Source organism: Monodelphis domestica, chromosome 5 (genome assembly GCF_027887165.1).
Source record: "Monodelphis domestica isolate mMonDom1 chromosome 5, mMonDom1.pri, whole genome shotgun sequence".
In the NCBI taxonomy this organism is placed as follows: Eukaryota; Metazoa; Chordata; class Mammalia; order Didelphimorphia; family Didelphidae; genus Monodelphis; species Monodelphis domestica.
In genome coordinates, this window is record NC_077231.1 from 228,107,704 (window position 1) to 228,129,376 (window position 21,673).

At 44.3% G+C, this 21,673-nt stretch overlaps 1 protein-coding gene across 4 annotated transcripts in view; it reads left to right on the forward strand.

Annotated features, from left to right (window-relative positions):
* Positions 1-21,673, forward strand: part of AGAP3 (ArfGAP with GTPase domain, ankyrin repeat and PH domain 3) — a 77,953-nt gene that overhangs the window by 9,328 nt on the left and 46,952 nt on the right. The window contains exon 1 of one of the 4 annotated variants that reach the window (XM_056799911.1): positions 7,117-7,299. The exons of the other annotated variants lie outside the window; for them this stretch is intronic. Within the exon in view, the coding sequence (XP_056655889.1) occupies positions 7,257-7,299 (43 nt within the window). The 5' untranslated portion in view covers positions 7,117-7,256. Of the gene's footprint in view, positions 1-7,116; positions 7,300-21,673 lie in introns of those variants that run through there. 4 annotated transcript variants of the gene reach the window in all.

Genomic DNA, 21,673 nt, shown 5'->3' on the forward strand with positions numbered 1-21,673 from the left:
AAGGGAGGCTGGTGGATGCCACACGGTGATGGACCCCCCCAGAATCCCTGTCTTGGGTCAGAAGGGAGGCTGGTGGATGCCACACGGTGATGGACCCCCCCAGAATCCCTGTCTTGGGTCAGAAGGGAGGCTGGTGGATGCCACACGGTGATGGACCCCCCCCCAGAATCCCTGTCTTGGGTCAGAATCGCAGGGGTCCCGGGAGCTGGAAGGGCCCTAGACCCTGGCTCGTGTTACAGACGGAGGGGCCCTAAGCTCGTTCTTTGCCCTCCTTACCACAGGAGGTTACCCTAGTCTCTGTGGGAACCGGAACCTGGCTCCTGCCCCCTCTCAGAGGGAAGGTGCTAATGAGCCACCAGATGGCCAGAAAGGCGACAGAGCCAGATCTAGGAAGAGGGGTGGGGGAGCCGGCAACCTGGCTAATTCACAAACTGCATCACTGACTTCTGCGGCACAGAATCCAGGGCAGTTTACTGGGGACATCTTTACAGAAACCCGCTTGTAAGGGAAGCGGGGCATTGTCACAGCCATGAGGTGGTGCAGTACAGGGAAAGCACTGGGCCTAGAGTCAGGGAGAGCCCAGTTCAAGTCCCACTTCAGACGGACTTGGCCTCATGACCCTGGGCAGGTCACTTCACCTTTGCCTCAGTTTCCTCAGTTGCAAAATGGGGTCATGATAACACCTCCAGAGCTGTGAGAATCTAATGAAGGAGCTTCGCAGGGAGACAGCCAGCCAGCCAGCCAGCCACCAGGCTAGATCTTCTGGAACCCAGAATCCAACTCCAAGTGAAGTGGATCCCTTCTGGCAGTGATTCCCTTAGAAAACCACTCATTAACATTATCTGCAGCATATTGTATTTTATTTATTTTGCTAAACATTTCCCAATTAACATTTTAATCTAGTTCAGGCCTGTTTTGTGGGTGGTTCCTGGTGCCTAGTGCTTTCAGCTCTCAATCAATGGTCTAATGATCCTAGTTGGGCTTGAATTCTGACACAAGGCAAACCTTACCTCTGAAGCATTAAACTTGTTTCATTTTCAATGTTTTGGATATACATTTTTCTAACCCATATTAAGTAGAGTATGTTGAATGTAAATTATCTTTTTTTTTTTTAAACCCTTACCTTCTGTCTTGGAGTCAATACTGTGTATTGGCTCCAAGGCAGAAGAGTGGTAAGGGCTAGGCAATGGGGGTCAAGGGACTTGCCCAGGGTCACACAGCTGGGAAGTGTCTGAGGCCAGATTTGAACCTAAGATCTCCTGTCTCTAGACCTGGCTCTCAATCCACTGAGCTACCCAGCTGCCCCCTAAATTATCTTTAAAAAACAAGTATTCGTCCTTGTTATGTAATTTACCTTACACGGTATTTTGCATTTTACAGAGTGCTTTTCCAAGGATAGCGAGGTGGCTCAGTAGATTGAGAACCAGGGCTATAAACAGGAGGTCCTGCATTCAAATCTAGCCCCAGACACTTCCCAGCTGTGTGACCCTGGGCAAGCTACTTCACCCCCATTGCCTAGCCCTTACCCCTCTTCTGCTTTGGAGCCAATACACAGTATTGATTCTAAAATGGTAGATAACGGTTTGAAACAAACAAAAAACAAAGTGCTTTTCCTCACAAAGACTATGTAAGGTAAAGTTATTATCCCTGTTTTGCAGGTGGGGAAATTGAGGCTCAGAGAGGCTTACAGATTTACTTATAAATTAAGTAGTTATTAAATGCCTACCATTACCAGGTCCTGGGGACATAGAGCCAAAAAGGAAACCATTTCTCCCATCCCAAGGAAATTATGTATATCATTTCCACTTTTCCACTTTCCCTATGTTGGCTTTGATATCTCAAGTAAGAATAAGAAATTAAGTGAGGACTTAGGAGGGGTTTTGCAAAAGCCAAAGACAACATTTGAAGGCCAGCAAAAACTACAGAAGTTTAGAAACTATAAAGTCTGTGATCAAATACTTAACCCAAATTTTACAACAAGGTACTGTAAATCCCCACAAAGGAAAAAAGAAAAAACTCAGACTTCTCTGGTATGAAAGGAGGACTCAAACCAAGTATTTTCCTGAAATCAGGGACACCACTGTGCACCCAACTCCCTCCATGTGGAAGGGAGACCTGTATATCCATTAAGGAAGATAACAATATCGGATAATTGGGGAGAAGGCACTGGGGGCTGAGGGGGCCGGGAAAAGCCTTGTATCAAGAGGCCAGCATTCCCCTTAAGTCCAGTCCAGTGGTCCAATATACCCATTATCCCATCATTGTAAACTTCAGTCTAGTGCTGGGCTAGAATGCCCTGTGTCCTTGGGCACACTGAGGTATGCCAGCCGGCCTGTTTGCCCCCTTTCTAAATGATCTCCAGCTCCTTCTTGTCCTTACTTTGTGGAAATCTGAATTTTGTGGTCTTCCACTAGGCAGGCTTTCTGATGCTGATGCTGCCCGGTAAGTGGAGCACTCTCAGACTTTCTCCTTTGTGGACTTGAAAACCTGATAATTACTGGAATTGTGGGTAAAGTCAAAGAAGATTGGTGCCTGAGGGACCCTTGATGATCCTTGTGTAGTGGAGAATCATCCTAGCTACTCAGGCCTTCTTTTCTTTACATCTGGAGAGACTCTGAGGGTTTGCAAAGTGCTTTTCTTATATCCCTGAGGACAACCCTGATAGGTAAGAAGTGCAGGCTTTATTGTCCCCATTTTGCAAATGAGAAAACAGAGACAGATGGAGGTTAAGTGACTTGCCCAAGGACATACTGTGGCTTGGTCTAGGCCATGTTCCACCCAGCTAAATTTTGCACAAGTGAAGTTTGTTACCACACACCTAGGTCAGAATTTATCAATCTTTAAAATCTTATTCTGTCTTCTCCCAAAGGGAAGTGGATGTAGGGAGGAGGATCCTCGTTTGAGGAGAGTCAGTTTTGTATAGCAGCCTTTCCCAGCCCCAGCTGGGTCTGCATCTAGCCAAATGGCTGAATTCTCCACTGAGGCTGCCTTGTTCCTTCTGTAACTTTAGTCTGCAGCTTGCGGGGTTGGGGCAAGATGGAGGGAGAAAGAGGAGTTGGGGGGGTATTAGTTTTTACTTTCAAAGAAATGGGAACTTTTGATAGCCAATGTCGTGCTAGACCTGGTTGGGAGTACTGGAGAGATCATGGACTTGAAAGTACAAATACTTTGGAGTGGCCTCATCCCTTTAACCCTTTGCAGATAACACCTGTGCTTAAGTTAATTTTAGCCTGAATAAAATCACCCAGAATATTGCTTTAAGGATGAAGGGCAGGCGGGCAGAAAGGGAGTTTCCTTGCCTTTTACAAACTCAAGCTAGGAGACTTTTTGCACTAAAAATCCTCCCTCCTTCCTTCCTTCTTTCCATTCTTCCTTCTTCCCTCCCTCTTTTCCTTCCTTCTTTTCTTCTTTCTCTCCCCTTCCCTCCCTTCCTTTCTTCTTTCTTTTCTATCCCTCCTGCCCACCTTCCTTTCTCCCCTTCTTCTCCTTTTTCCTTCCCTCACCCAAAAGTGGCAACATATCTAGGACAGTGATAGTGAACTTTTTGGAGATGGAATGCCATGCCCCTCCTCCCACTTAGTGCTGGACTGGCTCTGCCTGACCCCCCCTTACCCTAAACAGGGGAGGGAGAAAGCACTCCCATTGGGCTGCTGGACCAAGGGGTCTGGGAAGTAAGGAATGTGCTCAGTGTGGGAGGGGGGAGTGGCTCAAGCTTTCCATTTCCCTCCAGCTCTGCTGCCTCTGTCCTAGTGGGACTGTTAGGCAAAAAACTCCAACAACAGCTAAAAAGAGCATCCCATACACACTGAAGAACAGAAGAAGGGGATTGTGTATAAAACCGAATATGTTTTATTAGAGGCTGCTTTCCTTTCAAAGTATTTATACTGTATTTGATCTGTACCTTTCCAGATTGTCCTGCTTGTGATTCTTCTTCTTTTAATTTAGTCAATTTAAAACATTATTCCTTGGTTACAAGAATCATATTATTTCCCTCCCTCCCCCCCCCTTCCCGTAGGGCAAATTCATTGGGTATTATATGTGTCCTTGATCAAAACCTATTTCCATGCTGCTGCTTGTGATTCTTTCTCTCCTTTCTTCTGTTCTCTTCTGGTGTTGGGTATCCTAGCCTTAGCCCCACTTATCCCTTCTCCCTCTTTCTTTTCTCACATTCTCCTTGATTGGCTCTCATCTCCCTTCTGTTGGCCAACGGACACATTAACCAATATTTTGACCTGGAATGTCAGTTCATCCTTATTGATTAATGGGGACAAGTTGCTTATCCTCTGTCAGTTTCCTATTCTGTAAAATGAGGTCATAGAATTGACCTCCAATGGAAAAAGGAAAAACAAAATCCTTGTAACATATCCATAGTTAAAACACATTCCCACATTGGCCATGTCCAAAATTGTTATTTTTCTTACCCTGTAACTTAAATCCAGCCCTGCCTGTCAGGAGGATGTTTCATTATCTATTCTCTGGAATTAAAGTTGATCATTTTATTTACGAGAATTCTTAAGTCTTTGAAGGTTTTTTGTTATTGAACAAATTGTTCTCCTGGTTTTCGTTTCATTGCATCAGGTCAGATAGGTCTTTAGAGGTTTCTCTGAAATCATCCTTTTTTGTTATCATGTTTTAAAGTATAATAGTATTCTATTACAAAAATAAGCCACAACTTGTTCAGCCATTCCCCAGTGGAGGGACACCACCTTAGTTTCCAGTTCTTTGCCATTACAAAAGAGGTGCTATAAATATTTTTGAATGTCTAAGTGCTTTTCCTTTTTCTTTGAATATTCTCTCTTTTGACTTCCTTCTTTCACCGGTGAGGAACCTGTGTCCCAGGGCAATTAAGTAATTTACTGAATTCACTGTTCAAATGCAAATATACCAGTTCTAGTGTTCATGGCCTAACTGTGCTTCTAAGGAGTCTCTGTTCCTACTGTGTCACCTGTCTTCTAGACCCACCTCCATCATTCTGATTTGGGGCAAGTTTTTATTTTTATTTTTTTGAACATTCAATAAAAGGAAGTTTATTTTGCCCCAACACCAAAAGGAAGTGAAACAAGGATACTAAGGCACTTAGTTTCTCTGGATATGCCAATCCTTCATTTGGAAATGTGTCTGGTCACCAGGGTAGGGCATGGTAAAGGTTGATACGATAGCACATATGGTCTTCAGAAATTGGAGAAAGTTTCTTAACTTCCCCAAGTCTAGCTACTTGCCTTATAAAATGATACCTTATCTGATAATGTCCCTTGTATTTTTGAGGTCCTTTCTAGTTCTAAAATCTTTTCTGCCCCCAATTCTGTTCTCATGTCCCTTTAGTGGGCACTGTTAGATTTATGGCTGGACTGAATATTTAATTAGTTGACAGGGATTTAATTTCTAGATCCCAAAATGAATTACTAAAGTAAAATGGAATTTATGGTAGTTTATTTTTACAATAGAGGGAAGATATTAATGGAGAGAGAGAGATAGAGAGAGAGACAGAGAGAGAAAGAGAGAGAGAGAGAGAGAGAGAGAGAGAGAGAGAGAGAGAGAGAGAGAGAGAGAGAGAGAGAGAGAGAGAGGGAGGGAGGGAGGGAGAGAGAGGGAGAGAGGGAGAGAGAGAGAGAGAGAGAGAGCGCACAAGAGCAAGAGCAAGAGCAAGAGAAAGCTCCGGCTTTCTCTGAGCCAGGTAGAAATTCTAAGGTCCCAGCCAGGGGAAAGGAGTCTCATAATGATGGGCCTTTCCCAGAGGCTTATACCTCCAGAAAGGGGAAGGAAGGAAGTCAGCCTTTACACTCACCACATTGTCATATCAATCAGCAAATTCTTTTATCAGCCTCAACTCCAAGTGACTTCACTCCCAGTGACTCCCTTCAAGTCTGTCTTCACTCCAAGTCCGAGTGTCTCCCTCTGTATGTCTGTTTCCACTTTTAAAGATCTTTTTCTTTTGTGTCACTTCCCCTAAATTTTACGTCTACCAATCACAGCTGACGCTCCACTCAGGAGTACCCACTCTTTTATATGTGGGTCACAGACCTCCCACTCAATGTATGAAATGGGTGTTCACACCTTTTTGTGGTTAGAATCCAAAATGGGTAGATCTCCATATTCAACTTTAAGTATTGTGCTTTACACTTTGGGGATTAAAATCTAAAAATAGATAGGGGATTACAATTTAATCTTGACAATCAGGAAGAGCCAAGTACCTTCATTGTTACAATCAGGGGAGAGTCAAATCCAGTCTTCACAACACTCATTCTCAACCCCTCTTCTTCTCTTGACTGACATTTTGGCCATTATTTTGGTGTGCAGTGCCAGCTAATCCTTATTGGTTAACATGCACAGGTCAGTTACCTGTTCTGTAAAATGGGCTCATAGGATTATAAATTCAGAGCTAGGAGTGATATCAAATGTCTAGTGACATCTAGTCCAACCTTTTCATTTTATGGACAAGAACCCTCAGAGGCTCAGACCTGTCCTAGGTCACTCAGTTGAGGGATTCAAACACCTGGAGTAACTTCTTCAATGAGTTGTTGTGAGATAAATGTGAGATAATGTAGGTAAAGCAGTTTATAAGTCATAAACCAATAATAGCAAAATATCAGCTATTATAGTAGAAAAATAACTCTTTCAAAGGCAAGTTTTCCAGGCAAAAGTCTCCTACCAGACCAAATATAACTAGTGACAGTCTTCCATCTCCTCCCTGTCTCCCCCCCAATCCTCATAATTTGAAAAAGAAGCAAAATGCAATAAATAGCATGGACACACTGCTGTATGACTCTGGATTCTCATTGACTTTGCCAATGGAAGCTCTCTTGGCTGCCAAGGAGCTGGTTTTGGCTCAGTAATTGATTGTCTGAGGAGCATCCTAATTCAGAGTAGAGAAACTTATCCCCTGGTTGGCTGCTGGGTGACAAATCAGGAGCATCCTAACTCAGAGTAGAGAAGCTCATCCCCTGATTGGCTGATGGGTGACAAATCAGGAGCATCCTAACTCAGAGTAGAGAAGCTCATCCCTTGGTTGGCTGATGGGTGACAAATCAGGAGCTTCCTAACTCAGTATACAGAAGCTCATCCCACCCCACCCCACCCCACCCCCTTTGGCTGCTGGGCAACGAATCAGGTGGAGTAGTTCATCCTCAGGTTGGTTGATGGGCCAGGACTCCGGAAGCTTCTGAGCTCAGTGTAGGGTAGCTCATCCTCAGGTTGGCTGCTCTGAAAAGAATTTTTAGACCACAACAACTCTCAAAGACCATCTCTGAAGTAATAGAATGGCTAAAGGAAGTCGGGGATCTGATGATTCAGAATATGGAAGTGAGTTTGTAGTAGAATCCTCTTCCTTTTACATACTGGTAGCCTTTCTGAAATGTCACCTCATAATTGTTCATTGCCGGATAGCTTTCTATGTCTTTTGTTTGGGTACTTTTACATGAAGGATGTCCACCTGGACATTTTGTCCAAGCTCTCTCCCCTATGCCTTTAAAAAACACTTAACCAGCATTTATTTTCTCTCTCTCCCACCTACTCTTCTCCCTGAAGAAAAAGAAAACCCATGTTACACATATGCATAGTCTAGCAAAACAAATTCCCACATTGGCCCTGTCCAAAAACCTACGTGTCTGTATATTTAGCCCATCTCTGTCAGGAAGTACCAATCTCCATCATTGGGAATATCTTTTTCTGAGCCCCTCATAAAAAAAACCCAGCCTGTTTGCCAGAAGGTCCTTTCCTCCTATTTTGTTGTTGTTGCTGTTTTTTTTTGGGGGGGGGGATGTGTGAATTGCTCTGTCTATGCATTTGTTAATTCCTCTATCAGTTCATGGTTATCCATCTTATTTGATCATACTAACTGATCTGTCTCAATTCATTCATACAAGCCATCATCAGTAATACGGTGCAACGTACTTAGAACCACAGGGTCTTTCCATTCTTCTTTGGGTTATTTATAATTTGATTCAACCAAGATCCCGGTGTTTCATGATATATAGTTGTATATAGCATCAAGAGAATATTGGGGTCAAGTCTGGTTTCAGATACTACCAAGCTGTGTGACCCTAGGCAAGTCACTTAACCCCATTGCCTTACTATTCTTATGCTTTGGAACCACTATACAGTATTGATTCTTTTTTAAAAATTAAATTAAATTGTTTTAAAACTTATTTAGTCAATTTAGAACATTATTCCATGGCTACAAGAATCACATTATTTCCCTCCCTCCCCTCCCCCTACCCTTCCATAGCTCCTTTTTTACTTTCAAAGGGTAGACAGTCTTTTAGTGCCCTTTGGGCATAGTTCCAAATTGCCCTCCAGAACGGTTGAATCAATTCACAACTCCACCAGCAGTGCATTAATGTCCTGACTTTGCCACATCCCCTCCAGCATTATTTTCCATTGCTGTCATGTTAGCCAATCTTCTAGGTGTGAGGGGATACCTCAGAGTTGTTTTGATTTGCATCTCTGATTATAAGAGATTTAGAAAATTTTTTCATGTGCTTATTAATAGTTTTGATTTATTTAACTGAAAATTGTCTATTCATGTCCCTTGCCCATTTATCAACTGGAGAATGGCTTGATTTTTTTTTGTACAATTGATTTAGCTCTTTAGAAATTTGAGTAATTAGACCTTTGTCAGAGGTTTCTGTTATGAAGATTGTTTCCCAATTTGTTACTTCCCTTCTAATTTTGGTTGCATTGATTTTGTTTGTACAAAACCTTTTTAATTTGATGTAATCAAAATGATTTATTTTACATTTTGTGATTTTTTTTCTAGCTCTTGCTTGGTTTTAAAGTCTTTCCTTTCCTTTGACATATATACTATTCTGTGTTCACCTAATTTGCTTATAGTTTCCTTCTTTATATTCAAGTCATTCACCCATTCTGAGTTTATCTTGGTGTAGGGTATGAGATGTTGATCCAAACCTAATCTCTCTCATACTGTCTTCTAATTTTCCCAGCAGTTTTTATCAAATAGTGGATTTTGGTCCCAAAAGCTGGGATCTTTGGGCTTATCCTAGACTGTCTCGCTGTGGTCACTTACCCCAAGTCTATTCCACTGATCCTCCTTTCTGTCTCTTAGCCAGTATCAAATTGTTTTGATGACCACTGCTTTATAGTATAGTTTGAGATCTGGAACTGCAAGGCCACCTTCCTTCGCATTTTTTTCATGATTTCCCTGGATATCCTTGATCTTTTGTTCTTCCAAATGAACTTTGTTATGGTTTTCTCCAATTCAGTAAAAAAGTTTTTTGGTAGTTCAATGGGTATGGCACTAAATAAGTAAATTAATTTGGGCAAGATTGTCATTTTTATTATGTTAGCTCATCCTACCCATGAGCAGTTGATGTTTTTCCAATTGTTCAGATCTAGTTTTAATTGTGTGGAGAGTGTTTTGTAGTTGTGTTCATATAGTTCCTGTGTTTGTCTCGGCAGATTGATTCCTAAGTATTTTATATTGTCTAGGGTGATTTTAAATGGAATTTCTCTTTCTAATTCTTGCTGCTGAGATGTGTTGGAGATATATAGAAATGCTGATGACTTATGTGGGTTTATTTTGTATCCTGCAACTTTGCTAAAGTTGTTGATTATTTCCACTAGCTTTTTGGTTGATTCTCTAGGATTCTTTAAGTAGACCATATCATCCGCAAAGAGTGATAGCTTGGTCTTCTCATTGCCAATTTTAATACCTTCAATTTCTTTCTTCTCTAATTGTTACTGCTAGTGTTTCTAGTACAATGTTAAATAATAGAGGTGATAATGGGCATCCTTACTGATCTTACTGAGAAGGCTTCTAGTTTATTCCCATTGCAGATGATATTTGCTGAGGGCTTTAGATATATACTGTTTATTATTTTTAGGAAAGGCCCTTCTATTCCTATGCTTTCTAGTGTTTTCAATAGGAATGAGTGTTGTATTTTGTCAAAGGCTTTTTCTGTATCTATTGAGATAATCATGTGATTTTTGTCAGTTTGCTTGTTAATATGGTCAATTATGTGAATGCTTTTCCTAATATTGAACCATCCTTGCATTCTTGGTATGAATCCTACCTGGTCATAGTGAATAACCCTCGTGATGACTTGCTGGAATCTTTTTGCTAGTATCCTATTTAAGATTTTTGCATCTATATTCATTAAGAAGATTGATCTGTAGTTTTCTTTCTCTGTTTTTGACCTTTGGAATCAGTACTATATTTGTGTTGTAAAAGGAATTTGGTAGAACTACTTCTTTGCTTATTCTGTCAAATAGTTTGTATAATAATGGAATTATTTGCTCTTTGAATGTTTGATACAATTCATTTGTGAATCCATCTGGACCTGGGGATTTTTTCTTAGGAAGCTCTTTGATGGCTTGTTCAATTTCTTTTTCTGATATGGTAATCTATTTCTTCCTCTGTTAGTCTAGGCAATTTATATTTTTGTAAATATTCATCCATATCACCTAGATTGCCATATTTATTGCCATATAATTGGGCATAATAGTTTTTAATGATTGCTTTAATTTCATCTTCATTAGAGGTGAGGTCTCCCTTTTCATCTTGGATACTGTCGATTTGGTTTTCTTCTTTCCTTTCTTAAATTAGATTGACCAGTACTTTGTCTATTTTATTTGTTTTTTCAAAGTGCCAGCTTCTAGTCTTATTTATTAAATCAATAGTTCTTTGGCTTTCAATTTTATTAATTTCTCCTTTGATTTTTAGGATCTCTAATTTAGTCTTCATCTGAGGGTTTTTAATTTGTTCACTTTCTAGTTTTTTAATTTGCATGCCCAATTCATTGACCTCTGCCCTCTCTAATTTGTTAATATATGAACTCAAGGATATAAATTTCCCCGAGTACTGTTTTGGCTGCATCCCATAGATTTCGAAAGGATGTCTCATTGTCATTTTCTTCAATGAGATTATTGTTTCTATGATTTGTTCTTTAACTAACCAATTCTGGAGAATAATATTATTTAATTTCCAATTAATTTTTGATTTGCCTCTCCATGTACCCTTACTAATTATTATCTTCATTGCATTGTGATCTGAGAAGGTTGCTTTTATTCTTTTTTTGCAATGTTTTTATGCCCTAGTACATGGCCAATCTTTGTGAATGTACCATGTGCTCCTGAAAAGAAGGTGTATTCCTTTTTGTCCCCATTTATTTTTCTCCACATATCTACTAACTCTAATTTTTCTAAGATTTTATTCACTTCTCTTATCTCTTATTTATTTTTTGGTTTGATTTATCTAGTTCTGATAGAGGAAAGTTCAGGTCTCCCACTGGTATAGTTTTTCTGTCTATTTCATCCTTGAGCTCCTCTAGTTTCTCCTTTAGAAATGGGGGGGGGGCAGCTGGGTAGCTCAGTGGATTGAGAGTCAGGCCTAGAGACAGGAGGTCCTAGGTTCAAATCTGACCTCAGACACTTCCCAGCTGTGTGATCCTGGGCAAGTCACTTGACCCCCATTGCCTAGCCCTTACCACTCTTCTGCCTTGGAGTCAATATTGACTCCAAGACAGAAGGTAAGGGTTTATTAAAAAAAATAGAAAGAAAAAGACATTTGGATGCTTTCAGTATTGATTCTAAAACAGAAGGAAAAGGGTTTTGGGGGTTTGTTTTTAAGAGAGAGTGAGAATGTTGAGGTAGCCAAGTGACTCCGTGGATTGAGAGGCAGGCCTAGAGATGGGAGGTCCTGGGTTCAAATGTGGCCTCAGATACTTCCTTATCTGCTGCGTGACCCTGGGCAAATCACTTTACCCTCATTGCTTAGCCCCTACTGCTCTTCTTTCTTGTCAACCAATAGACAGTCTTGATTCTAAAATGGAAGGTAAAGAGTTTTTGTTGTTGTTTGTTTGTTTTGTTTTAAGAGAAAGAGAATGTTGAGGCAGCCAGGTGGCTCAGGAGATTGAGAGCCAAGCTTAGAGATAAAAGGTACTGGGTTCAAATATGACCTCAGACACTTCCTAGCTATGTGACCCTGGGCAAGTCACTTTACCCCCATTGCCTAGCCCTTGCCCCTCTTCTGTCTTGGAACCAATACACAGTGGATGATTAAAGGAATCCCTTTTTCTAGGGAGACATGAGGTGTGTTTTATGCCCAGGTTGGTGGCAGTGCTCAGGAGTGTCTTATTATCTGGAGCCAGAAAGCATTAAGGCCATCTGGTGCAACCCCTTCATTTTATAGATCCTAGCACAAAAGTGTAACTTTAATATATTGTTTGGGAGACACTTCATCTCAGAGGAAAAGCCTCCAACACTGCATTTTATTCAGTGTAGTCAAAAGCTTTTAAAAAAAAAAAACACAATAGGATCTTCTATTCTGTTTCTGTCTCAGGCAGTGGTTTGACCTAAAAGATGCGGTTGCTGAAAATCTCTCTGTGAAAGCCTTCTTAATTCCTTCTTATGTTCTCATCAGAGATACTTGCTGTCCTTACTTTGACCATTCTCACAAAGACTATAGGAATTAGAAAATAGGAACGTGGTAATAAACCCCTATAAGAGACAGGTCATCTGGTGCAGAGGTTCTTAACAGTTTTTGTGTCCTGGACCCCTTTGGCATTCTGCTAAAGTCTGTGGACCCCAGTCCCAGGCAGCAGAAAGATCCTCTGGACTTAAGCAAAAAATAACAACAGCAAAAATAATGTTTTTCTTTTTTACTTTTTTTTTTAACCCTTACCTTCAGTCTTAGAATCAATACTATGTATTGGTTTCAAGGCAGAAGAGTAGTGGGGGTTAAATGATTTGCCTGGGGTCACACAGCATGCTTCTTATTCTTCAAACTCACTAGTCGGGCAGATAGGTAGCACAATGAATAAAGAGCCAGGTCTGGGGTCAGGAAGACCTGGGTTCAAATGTGACCCAAGACAATATGTAATCCTGTGCAAGTCATTTAACCTTGTTTGCCTAGCCCTTGCCTTTCTGTCTTAGAATTGTCACCAGGACAGAAAATACGGGTTCAAAAAATAAAATAAAGGGGACATCTGGGTTGCTCAGTGGATTGAGAGCCAGACCTAGAGATGGGAGGTCCTAGGTTCAAATTTGGCCACAGACACTTCCCAGCTGTGTGACCCTGAGCAAGTCACTTTACCCCCATTGCCCAGCCTTTACCATTCTTCTGCCTTGGAGCCAATACACAGTGTTGACTCCAAGACAGAAGGTAAGGGCTAAAAAACAAACAAACAAACAAATAAAATAAAATAAAACTCATTGGTCTTTTTAAAAAATGATCCAGTGCAATGAACTTTGCAAATCCTTTAACTATAAAAATGCAAAATTTAATGGTTTTAAAATTAGAATGTTGCATTTCAGTTGGATGTTAGTGAAATAGACACAAGGTTTTTTTCCTCCCGATCCAAGTTGATGGAGTCCCTGACATCTGTTGATCTATGGAACTTGGGTTAAGATTCCCTGACCTGGTATCTCCCCTTTCTTTTACAATTAAGGAAGGTAACACCCAAAGAGCTCCAGTGACTTGGGAGAAAGGGGAGAAGAGCTAGAATCTGAAGCTATGTTTTCTGACCTCCAGCCCCAAGGAGGTTAGAGGAAGAGGGAACAGACCTGTCTGTACAGGAGTATTTATAGCAGTCCATTTTGTTATGGCAAAGAACTGGAAACAAAAAGGTTCCCACCAAAGGTAGAGCCCAAGTACAGTGTATGAATGCAACTGAATTTGAGAAAAATGAGCACTTTGACTGAAGTGAGCAGGGCCAGGGGAATAATTGGCAGGGTGATCTACGGGAATGCAGGGGAACCTCTCTGAAAGGCACCCCCTTCCCCAAAGCATCAGTCCACCATACTTCAAAAGCCCCATCATGAAGCCAATCTCCTGCCCCTGCAGGCATTGATCAGATCAGGGCCAATAGCTTCCGGTTAGTTCCGTTTTGCTTTTTAAAAATTTTTTAAATTTAATCATTTATTAATATGGGAAGGCTTCTGCTGGGGGGTGGGGGGGATGCATCAAGAATACCTAATAGTCAACAAGAGGCTGGATAACGTTCTGGGCCTGGAATTCAGGAGCCTTGAGTTCAAATCACACCTCTGATACTTACTAGTTGTGTGACCCTGGGCAAGTCAGTTAAAACAAAACCTCCATTTACCTCAGTTATCTCAATTGTAAAATGGAAATCATAATTGTACCTAACTCTCTCAGAGTCCACATAGTGTGTTTGTTTAAGGGAAAAAAAGCCATTAGCAGTTTTTGACACATAGTAGGCACTGTATAAGTGCTGGTTCACTTCCCTTCCTCCAGTGTCAATAGATCAAGGGCAGGATTATCTTTCGGCTCTTTTTGTGTCCTCGGCTTTTAGCAGAGGTCCTGGTACCACACAAGTGGGCACTTCATAGACATGTGTCGATTGCTTCAGAATATCACTTGGGTCAAATACCAGGCAGTGATAGCTGGTGTCTTCTCTTTCTCTCAGGCCAGTGTCTGTGTGCCTCATCAAACTATGGCCCAGATACTGGAGAGCCTGTTCTACTTGGACAAATGCAGGTCTACCCAGCCTGGGCAGAATTCTCTTAGGATGCCAGGGAGGTTTCCCTAGAGCCTCCAATACAAATAACGCCAGCCAACATTTATATAGGCTTTCCAGATAGTGTGAATCTTAAAACTGCTCAGACTCTACTTCAGAAGATTTGATTAAGCTATTGCCCATTTTTATTTTTTTTTAAACCCTTACCTTCTGTCTTGGAGTTAATACAGTGTATTGGCTCCAAGGCAGAAGAGTGGTAAGGGCTAGGCAATGGGGGTCAAGTGACTTGCCCAGGTTCACACAGCTGAGAAGTGTCTGAGGCCAGTCTGAGGCTCCGGTCTCTAGGGCTAGCTCTCAATCCACAACCCAGCTGCCCCCTATTCCCCATTTTTAACAATGGAGGTACTTGGTCAGGAATGTATTGAGAACTTTAAAATTACTCCACCCTGCTCAGACAGTGCCTTAGGGGAAGAGAAAGTTGCAAATTCCTGATTGAACAATGAAAAGTCCCCAACTCATACTTATAGTGAAGCAAAACCCTAAGCTAGGTGGTCTATTTTTAGATCTAATACAAAAGGGTGCTAAGTACCTACAAAGGTTAAATTAATCACTAAAAGGTCAAGCAATTTACAAAAGGCAAGTTTAGCAAAAGAGGTGTGAAGTTTTAGTCTACCCAAAGAAGGTGAGAACTAAAGAGTGGTGAGAACTAAGAATGGGCAGTCCTGGGAAAAGCGTCTACTATGATTGGTAGATTTGAAAATTTAGGGGAGGTGACATAAGAGAAAATTCTCTTTAAAAGGAGCTCTCTGAACTCAGTTCAGGAGTTCAGAGGAGGGACTCTGAAATCAGTTTAGGAGTTGAGGATTTCAGTGAAGAACTGGAGCTTGCTTGGGACAATCTTGTGGTGAGTGATAAAGACTGACTCGCTCTCCCTTAGGCTCAGGCCTAGGCCATTTGGCCTAGGCCCTTTTGTATTAATTAAAATCTCCATAAAACCCAGCTGACTTGGGTATTTTCATATTTGGGAATTTTCCCATGGCGACCACTTAATTTTAGATTTAAATCAAGACACTAAAAATTGTCTTTACAGTTTGGCCGAAACATTTACAGTTTTGGCAATTCACAGTCTTAGAAACCACATTTTCGAGGTTACAATAGGATCCTGTTGGAGCCTCAACCACCCTGGGAGATGGATTCTGTGATTACCCCTATTTTACAGATGAGGAAACTGAGGCCAAAGGGGAGGGAGATTAAGGGACTCATCTAGGGCCAGTCTCCCTGAATCTGGGCCCAGAGGGATTGTAAGGACTAAAAAGGTTTGGTGTTGCCCAGGCCTCACTTTAGACTTCTGGAGGGGGGAAGGAGAGAGCCTCTAGCTCAGGGGACCTGACATTGCTGGCTCCTGGAGCTCAGGGGAAGGAAGCATTTACAATGAGCTCTCCACGGGGACCAAGAGGTGACCAGATGTCCCTTTTAGAGGCTGTTCTGACACTTCCTTTGATCTGGTTGAGAACATTGGCCCAGGCCTGGGATCCCTCTATTTATCCATGAGGAAGCAGACCCAGAGGAGGAGAGCCTTTTCTCCAACTTGGAACCTGAGGCTGGGAAGGCCTAGAGGATGTGTTCCTCCACTCCTCCTGGTCATTATTTCCTCCCCCCCCACTCCCCCCCAAAAAAGGGCAGTAAGGAATTACTTGGGCCCTCTTTTCAACATATGTTTTTGTCTTTGTTTTTAAAATAAAAGTTTGTCTTCTCTTGTTATAAAGAGAACCCTCCCTGAAGAAGAGTGGGAAGAGTGAGCCTCCTTCCCATCTGGTCTCTGGGAGTCCTGGCCTCGCCTGCTCCAAATGTGGTCCTTGAGAAGGACAAATAACAGGCTCCATACTGGTGTGACCCTCCCTGCTGAGCACGGAAAAACTGAGGAAAAAGCTTTGTGGTTTTAAGAAAGGGGAAATAGCTGAAGTGAGGACTTGGAGAAGAAAAAAGCATTTGGAAGAGAAATGCAGTTAGACAGGAGACTAATGGATCCCCCTGGGGCTTAGCAGAGGAGGCCACCTCTTCAAAAATATAAATACGTGTGTATAAATTTGTTTTGTTAAACATTTTCCAGTTGCATGTAAAAATAATTTTAACATTCCTTTTTGGAGGCCACCTCTTTACACCAAGCTCTCCTCGGACTTGAAAGGAGAGGGGTCCAAAGCAGACCCCCTCGACTCCCGCTGGCTTCTGATCCCTGGAAGCCTTGGGGAGAGAGGGGGGAGCAGGTGGGCAGATGCAAACCTCTTCTCCACCTCTTTCTCAGGCCCATCTTGGTCATCTCTTCTCCCCAGTCCTGTCTGGTCACTACACCTACACCGTCTCCTCCCCGCCACCCCCCTTCAGGCTGTCTGGAAATACATTTTTAATTCTCCCTATTCTTTTGAGTGTCTAAAGGCAGTTTGGTGAAGCCAATAGAACCCTTCTTTGAACGATGTTTTGGGGGGTTTTTTAATTCATAATGCAAGGAACTGTTGTTAGATTTCATTTAGAATCACTAAAAATAGGATATCATTTTTTTCCTCATCAAAGTTCGTGGATTCCCCTGATGTGCTGTGTATGTGTTGGTGGTTGTTCAGTTGTTTTTAGTTACATCCAACTCATTGTGACCCCATTTGGGGTTTTCTTGGCAAAGATACTGGAGTTGTCTCCCATTCCCTTCTCTGACTCATTTTACAGATGAGGAAACTGATGGGGTGGGGGTGGGGGATTTAAGTGACTTGACCAGGGTCACCCAGGTAGTGTCTGAGGTCACATTAGAACCCAGGAAGATGAATGTTAGTCATAACTGACCAGGCACCCTGTCCACATGAAGATGGAGGGACAGATAGGCAGAGTGACTGCCTCCAAATTATGAAGCATCTGTACCCTGGAGTCTGAGATGGATGGATGGTGCTAGGGAGGAGGAAGAGGAGAGAGAATGGGTCAGAGGTAGCAGAAGAGAGCCACAATATTGTTATTTGTCACACAGGAGGAAAAACCCTTTAAACCTGGGGGGAGGGGGAGAAGGAAACTTTGCAATGCAGTCATCTTCCTGCTGGGCCTGAGGGAGAATGGTGGCCCTCTCTTCTGGCTTCCTCCCAGTTTGAGAGGAGAAAGAAGCAGTCCCGGCCTTAGCCTTGGAGGAGGGAAGGACCTTTGGGGCTTCTGATGCAGCCACCCAGCCCTGGGCCCTCAAGAAGAGGATAGAGAGACCCTTTCCAACTCTTCCACAGTCTGGCTGCCTCTCTAGGCCAAGTCACCCATAGACCAAGCTGGGGCCAGGGAGACAGGCCAGGTCTGACTCTGCCTGGGCTCCTGGAGCTCCAGCCCTGCATTTCCTGACCTCTCTCTGCTTGGAGGCTCACTTCCCTGGATCATTCCAGTCCTGGGTGGATACCCAATGTCTGTGGTATTCTTTGTGCTAGGGCAATTGGGGAAGGGGATGGTGGTGATTGTGATGCCCAGAGAGGTGAAGGGAGCAAAAGCATTTATTCAGGAACTGATGCATAAAGAAGAGAAGGAAGAACTTGATTAGAGGAATAGGGATAGGGACCGTGTGGGGATTGCGGCTACCAAACACAAGTCAGCCCCTTTTAGGCAATTGTAGGGGCTCAGGATGTCTGCAGGAGTGCTGAGAAATTAAGCAAATTAAGGGAGCGTTTTCTCCCTTCCCTATGTGTGTGTGTGGGGGTAAACCCAGCATGGGAGGGGGGCACGACACTCTGTCTCTAAAAGGTTTGCCATCACTGGGCTGGGCAAGGGGGGTAAGGGGTTAAGGACTTGCCCAGGGTCACACAGTCAGGAAGTGTCTGAGGCCAGCTTTGAATTTGGGACTTCCCATCTCTAGGCCTGATTCTCCATCCACTGAGCCACCCAGCTTCCCCCTTAATAGCCAGATTTTTTTTTAATTGAAAATTTTTATTTAATTAAGTAATTTAGAATATTTTTCCATGGTTACATGATTCATATTCTTTCCCTCCCCTCCCCCTCCCCATAGCCAACACGTAATTCCACTGGGTTTTACATGTGTCATTGATCAAGACCTATTTCCTTATTATTGATAATTGCATCTGGTTGATCCTTTAGAGTCTACATCCCCAATCCTATCCCCATCCAACCATGTGACCAAGCAGGTGTTTTTCTTCTGTGTTTCTGCTCCCACAGTTCTTTCTCTGAATGTGGATAGTGCTCTTTCTTGTAAGTCCCTCAGAATTATCCTGGATTAGTGCACAGCTGCTAGTGGAGAAGTCCACATTTGATTGTACCACAGTGTATCAGTCTCTGTGACAATGTTCTCCTGGTTCTGCTCCTCTCACTCTGCATCAGTTCCTGGAGGTTAGTCCAGTCCCCATGGAATTCCTCCAGTTCATTATTCCTTTGAGCACAATAGTATTCCATCACCAACAGATACCACAGTTTGCTCAGCCATTCCCCAGTTGGAGGGTGTCCCCTCATTTTCCAATTGTTTGCCACCACAAAGAGCTCAATAGCCAGGTTTTTAAAAAGCAAAGAAGGTCTGCCGTCTCCATGCCCAGCTGCCTGGCAGGTGTGGCGCAGGGTAGACACGGGCCTCCCCCTGCTTTCCTCCCCGGGCTCCTCCATCCTTTTGCTTGCTGGTTGGCAGGCACAGTTGCATGTTTGAGGCAGCCAAGCTCTGGGCCTGGGATGAGGAGGATCTAACGCTCAGGAGCGGGCATTCACCTTTGCCTCCAGGTGAGGTGAGGATCCTGAGCAGGCAGGAGGGGGCTCCATCTGGCCTTGAAATACTGAGAGAACAGAGAGCTCCTGCCCAGGCGCAGTGTGGGCAGAGCCCGGCATGGTGTTGCTGCTGGCAGGAAGGGACTCCTGGAAGAGAGCCTTTCTCCGGGCCTCCATGAGGCTTCCCCTGAGGGAAATTGAGACTTGGCTTTGGGGCCTGAGGGCATAGGGTGACTGCTTATTTACTGGGCCACCTCCACCTTTTAGTGGTTTGCACCGGGAAGGCACAGATCCAGACTGGACAGTTCTGTGCCATTTACTGCTTCTGTGGCCTTAGATGCACTCATTAACCTTTCTGGGCCTTCATCAGTAAAATGGGCAGAATAGTGGCCTTGGGAGAAGAGGGTTGTGGGAACTCTCGCCTGCTTACAACCCTGTGGAGAGAGTCTGGCCTGCAGAGGGGCTGTCCAGGGTTCAAATGGGGCCTCCCACTCTCCCAACTGTGTGACCTTGGGCAAGTCACTCATCCCCAACGGCTTAGTCCTTACTGCTCTTCTGTATTAGGGCTAATACAGAGGTTAGGGTTTATAAATAGATAGATATGTAGATATAGATATAGATATAGATATAGATATATAGATAGTGCAATATAATATATAATGCATATAAAAATTATAATATAAATGAATATTAATATATAATATAAATATATATATAATCTCATTTAATTCTCACAATAATGCTGGCAAGTGGGCACCATGACCCCCATTTTATAGATAAAGCACCTGAGGCAAACAGGTGAAGTGAGACTTAGACTGCATTTGGACTGGGGTCTTCTTGGCTCCAGGTGCAGAGTTCTAACCCCACAGCGTCCTCGTGGAGCCCTGGCCTCCCGACTCTCCAGTCTGTTGCCTTTTCCATCTATACTATTGTACGTCTCATATAAGTAAATGGGGGGGGGACTTAATGAGTTTATTTCATTACTATGTGGTTCCTCCAGGCTCAGGCCTGAGATAAATTAGGTTAAGGCCCCAAAAAACCCCCATCAGACTGGAGGCGAGAAAGAACAAAAAAGACAAAAGCATCTCTGCCCCATGAGGACGTTTCAGGTCTGACCATCCTGTGATGCTGAAACGGGGCCAGGAATGGTGAGCGGGCGGGTTCGCGCTCCACTCCCCAGGTGGTACCGGGCTGGTAAAGGGTTGCGCGCCCCCTGCGAGTGAGGGACACACCAGCATCGGCCCCCGCCCTGTTCCCATTCTCAGCCCTTCTCCCCACATCCCTCGCTGGCGCCTCCTCTCTCCCGGGGAGACCTGTGACCCCATTTTTCCTGTGTAGGGGGTGCTGGGGTGTCGGGCGGAGGGAGCTCAGCCTCAGCACCGGGGCCCCCCTTCCTGTGAGGCGCCTCTGCTTGGGCCGCCTCGTCATGGAACACATTAGGCTGTCATTAATTATTCACGGGGCAGATGACCATGAGCACTTTAGACGGCCTGCCAGGCCCCAGGAAGGAGCCACCAGGGAGGGCTCTATCCCCTGTGGGCCTCCATGCTACAAGGGCCAGCGGGAAGGGGAGAATGGCACAGAAGGACGGACGCCCTGGGCCAGACAAGAGCAGGAAGGGAAATCCGTTCGTGCCTGTGGAAAGGTTCGCTTGAGTGGTGGTTGATGAAATGACTCTGTTTGCTTACCAAACTCGAGGGGAAACCAAAAAGGAGAGAGAAAATACAGCCACCAGGGCTGGTGGGGAGCAACCCCGCGGCCTCCCCCAGCGTGGAAGCTGGTCTCTTAGGAAAGGAGGCAGGGAGGCGGCCTTGCCCTCACCCCACAAAGCCATCCAGAGTCAGTCGAGGTTGAAGCGCAGCTCCCAGGCCTACTCCAAGCCGCAGCGTCCGGCGAGCTCCCTCCAAGACCCTGCCCAGGCAGAAGACTGTCTCCCGGCGCCCAAGGGCCTCAGGGCCTGTAGGGTTGTCCCTTCCCGCTCTGTGGCATCCTCTGCTCCCCTGAAGCCCGGGTTCTCTTTCTCAAGCTCACCGTCTGGAGAGCCCGGACTCCTGGCTGCCTGAGCTTCGGGGGCGGCTGGGGAGGCCCCAGGTGGCGCGCAGCTCCTCCCCCCAGTTCAGGCCGCATCCAGAGGTGGACCAGGGAGAGCCAGTCCTGTCTGCTGCAGCATCTCGTGAGCCACTGCGGGAGCGTTGCCTCGGGAGGGACCAGAGTAACGTTCTCGTTCCGGTTGTCAGGCCCCAAGGCAGGGAGGCGACGTCTGGTCACTCAAAGCCTGGCCTGAATAAAGGCTGGTCCCGTGGGCCCCGCTACAAAGGCCGCCCGGGACACCCGGGATAAGACATCCAGTGGAGGGAAGAGGGCCCGAAGGCTTCCTGGGGGAGGCGTTACTAAGGCAGCGCCCGTGTGGCACCAGAACCCCGGCAGACCACGTAAACAACTGGATCACTTCGCGTACTCCGACGTGTAAATGCGCACAGCCAACTTGGAGAGTCTCGATGCGTGGAAGGAGATGACCGTGAGCC